The sequence below is a fragment of the Rosa chinensis genome, chromosome 4 (assembly GCF_002994745.2).
Source record: "Rosa chinensis cultivar Old Blush chromosome 4, RchiOBHm-V2, whole genome shotgun sequence".
Lineage (NCBI taxonomy): Eukaryota > Viridiplantae > Streptophyta > Magnoliopsida > Rosales > Rosaceae > Rosa > Rosa chinensis.
Window position 1 is genome coordinate 15,868,753 of NC_037091.1, and position 3,905 is coordinate 15,872,657.

The 3,905-nt window shown below is 41.6% G+C and overlaps 1 protein-coding gene across 1 annotated transcript; it reads right to left on the reverse strand.

Moving 5' to 3' along the window:
- Positions 1-2,596: 2,596 nt before the first annotated feature.
- Positions 2,597-2,995, reverse strand: LOC112198885. Its single transcript, XM_024339980.1, has one exon. The coding sequence runs from the start codon at positions 2,993-2,995 to the stop codon at positions 2,597-2,599; it is 399 nt and encodes a 132-aa protein (XP_024195748.1).
- Positions 2,996-3,905: the final 910 nt, after the last annotated feature.

Genomic DNA, 3,905 nt, shown 5'->3' on the forward strand with positions numbered 1-3,905 from the left:
TGAATTTCATGAAGATACTGACTGATTAAAATATAATAGCTAATAGAACTAGTTCACATAAAATGCATCACATATCTATGGAGTCTAACACTCCCATATTCTTAACACGATCAATGAAAACAGATGCTGATAATGCCTTGGTTAGGGGTCTACTAGCTTATCACGCCCTGAATTTTGAATAACAAATTCAAATCCGAAACATGAATAATAACCAAAACAAATAACGTCCTGAATTTTTTTCTTAACCAGCGTCTCGCAAACCATAATACAAACCTCGTAGCAAACTATCTCTCGAGTCAAATATTACAATACCACCATAAATAAAAGTTACGCTCAAAAGATTCTATAAAACACTCCAAAATAGACCAAGTGCTGACGTCAACCCCGCTGCCCTACTCAGCTCGCTCTCCACGCTGATTATCCTGACCTGCAGGATTATCCGCTACACTGTTTGAATAGTGTACCGGGATTGCAACAACACAAAACCCGGTAAGCTTTTTGCAAAGCTCGTGAGTAAATAAGAAATGAACGATTGATTTATTAAATCACAATTCTTTTAACTCAAGTAAACAACCAACAATCTCAACATTTTCAACACAAATCAAACATTCATTACCAATTTGAAAACCAATTCAAATAAAGTCTCACCACTCGACACCTCATAACCTCCAGCCCGTGTTCATGATCACGAGTAACCCAACTCGCTACTTTCATGTCACACAATGGCAGACAAACTAGAGCTCTAGTTGAATCGTAATATGTCACCTTGGCCTAGGTTCACCTTTACGATATAATCACCACATTCCCTACAGTGGCATATGATCCATAGATCGAACATTTAAAGGTCCCTCAGACCCAAATGTTATAACTATTCTCACATACGCGTTCTCACAATCCAATAGCCAATTACCATATAAATTGTAATTACAAAACCATCACGTGTTTTAAATAATAATCTAAAACAATCATCATCATTATTCTTTCATTCAATGTTATTTAACATAATATATCATGGCAAATAAATCCTTCATTCAAGTATAAAAACGAAATCATCAAAAAACCATATATTTCAATGTCACACCATTCCGTATAAAATCACGTAAATATGTATATATACGTAATTATCCACTCAGGAATGACCACTAATACCAACTATAGTTCACACGTAGTAAAACCAAGAAATTCATTTTCTTATATACTTTAAATCTCATTTTCTTAAAACAATTTTCTCACACATAACAATTATTTGTGCGATAAGGAAATTCGGTTCGTAAATGAACAATGTGAGATTTACTCACCTCCAATCCCGCTGCGTCTTCTCAACAGCTTAAAATACAGTTCCCAATCGTCCACCAACTCAAACCAACAATCACCTAACCAAATGCGATAATTAACTTAGCGTACAATTCAAGAACGCACTTATATGAAGATCCAACGGTCGGATCTTCACCCGTGACCACACAAAGTCATCGGAACAGTCCTACGATCATTCTATCAAAACTACGAGTCTATCAGACGGTCCAATCTTCACAGATCATAAATCGAACAATCGAAATCGATCAAAATTGTAAAATTCAAAACTTAATCATATTATCTCCAAAATTCACATGCTATATATCGAAATGATCGTATCTACATGCAGAACATAAAAATGGGCAGAAACTGCCCTTGGGATCCCCGGAGGTGGCCGGAAAAGGCCTCCGGATTTAGGGACAGATCCGCCGCCGACCACAGCCTATGGTGTCAGGGCCGAGCTTTTCCTCTTCGTTTAATCATTTTGAGCAACTTTCATAACTAGCTCGAAGTCAGAAAATGAACGCAAGTGATCGAAAATACCTCAAACAGTCCAGTTTGGCCGGAAAATTTGCAGAAAACCGCGAGAGCTCCGACGAGCTTGAAAACATTCACCTCTGGTCCGGGTCTTTTGGAATCTTGATCAGAAACTCAAGGGGAGTTCAACAAGCTAAGAATCTCGAAGATTGGTGACCTAGAACTCGGGAAATTCCCTTCGCACCCCAAGTTGGCCGGAAAGGAAAACGTGTTGCTGCCGCCACCACAAGCCACAAGACGGCACAAGGCTACCACAGGAAGCTGCGCAAGGTTGAGGCGAAGCCAAAGGAAGTGGTTTGGTGGCCGGAGGAGGAAGAAATCGCCCGGAGATCACTTTGCTCTGTTTTCGGCTCGGGCTCGGGAGAGAGAGAGGTCGGCTGCCCAAAATGGAAACCCTATTTCTGGCAACTTTCCATTTATATATATACCCAATTTGGCAACTTTTCCAAATGCTATAACTTCTTCATATGAACTCTAATTCTTGAGTTCCACATATGCACGAACTCGTATCGACGGGCTCTACAACTTTCGTGAAGGAAGTTTTCCCAAATTCCGTACGTATAAAAAGTCGATTTTCAAGACCCCCTAAATAACGTTCGTTTCGAAAATAAAATCATTCGAAACCAAATTCCTCATACAAAGTCATACGACTCAAGCCCACAATTCATAATTCATATAATTAAACAAACATTGAATTACAAAATATTTAACTGAAAATTTCGGGTCTTCACAATCTACCCTCCTTAAAGGAATTTTGTCCCGAAATTCAGGCACACTCATCAACGAACAACTGTGGATATCTCGATTTCATATCTGATTCCAACTCCCAGGAAGCATCACCCTCGTCATGGTGACTCCACAAAATCTTGGCCAAATCAACCTCCTTCCTACGAAGCCTCTCCGTGGACCTATCCAAGATACGAACAGGTTCAACGACGAATGTCACATCCGGATTCACCTCGATAGCACGATGATCAATCACATGGGTCTCATCTCGAATGTACTTCCTGAGCATAGATACATGGAAGACATTGTGTACACCGGACATGCTAACAGGTAAAGCAAGCCGGTATGCCAAGTCTCCGACCCTTTCCAAAATCTCAAAGGGTCCAACATATCTCGGTGCCAACTTCTCCTTCTTTCCAAATCTCACCACACCTTTCATAGGTGAGACTTTCAAGAATACATGATCACCCACCACAAACTCCAACGGTCTCCTCTTCAGATCGGTATAGCTCTTCTGTCTACTTTGTGCAGTACGGATCCTGTCTCAGATAGTAGTAACCTTCTCTGTAGTCTCCCGAACAAGCGCAGGACCCAAGAGCTCCTTCTTTCCAACATCCGTCCAACAGATAGGAGTCCTACATGGCCTACCATAAAGTGCCTCATATGGGGCCATGCTGATACTGGAGTGATAGCTGTTGTTGTAGGCAAACTCTACCAATGGTAGATGATCCGCCCAACTTCCCTTGAAGTCCAGAACACAAGCTCTAAGCATATCCTCCATCACCTGGTTCACTCTCTCAGTCTGCCCATCCGTCTGTGGATGAAATGCAGTGCTCATAGCCAAAGATGTGCCGAAAGCCTTATGGAATCTACGGCAAAATTCTGAGGTGAAACGAGCATCCCGATCAGAGACAATCGTTACAGGCACACCATGAAGCTTCACTATCTCATCAAGATACAACTTACATGATGCATCACCTGAGTAAGTCTTCGCCACAGGAAGAAAGTGTGCTGACTTTGTCAATCGGTCAACAATCACCCAAATAGAGTCATAACTTTGTCTAGATCTAGGCAATCCGATCACAAAGTCCATGGAGATCTCTTCCCATTTCCATACTGGAATCGGCAAAGGTTTCAACATTCCTGCAGGCCTTTGATGCTCTGCCTTCACCCGCTGACAAGTAAGGCACCTAGATACATACTCAGCCACATCCCTCTTCATCCCAATCCACCAAAACTGTCTTCGTAGGTCCATATACATCTTGGTACTCCCTGGGTGTACCGTATATCGAGATCGATGTGCTTCCCGCATGACCTCCTCCTTGAGGTTATCACTGCCCAGAACATAC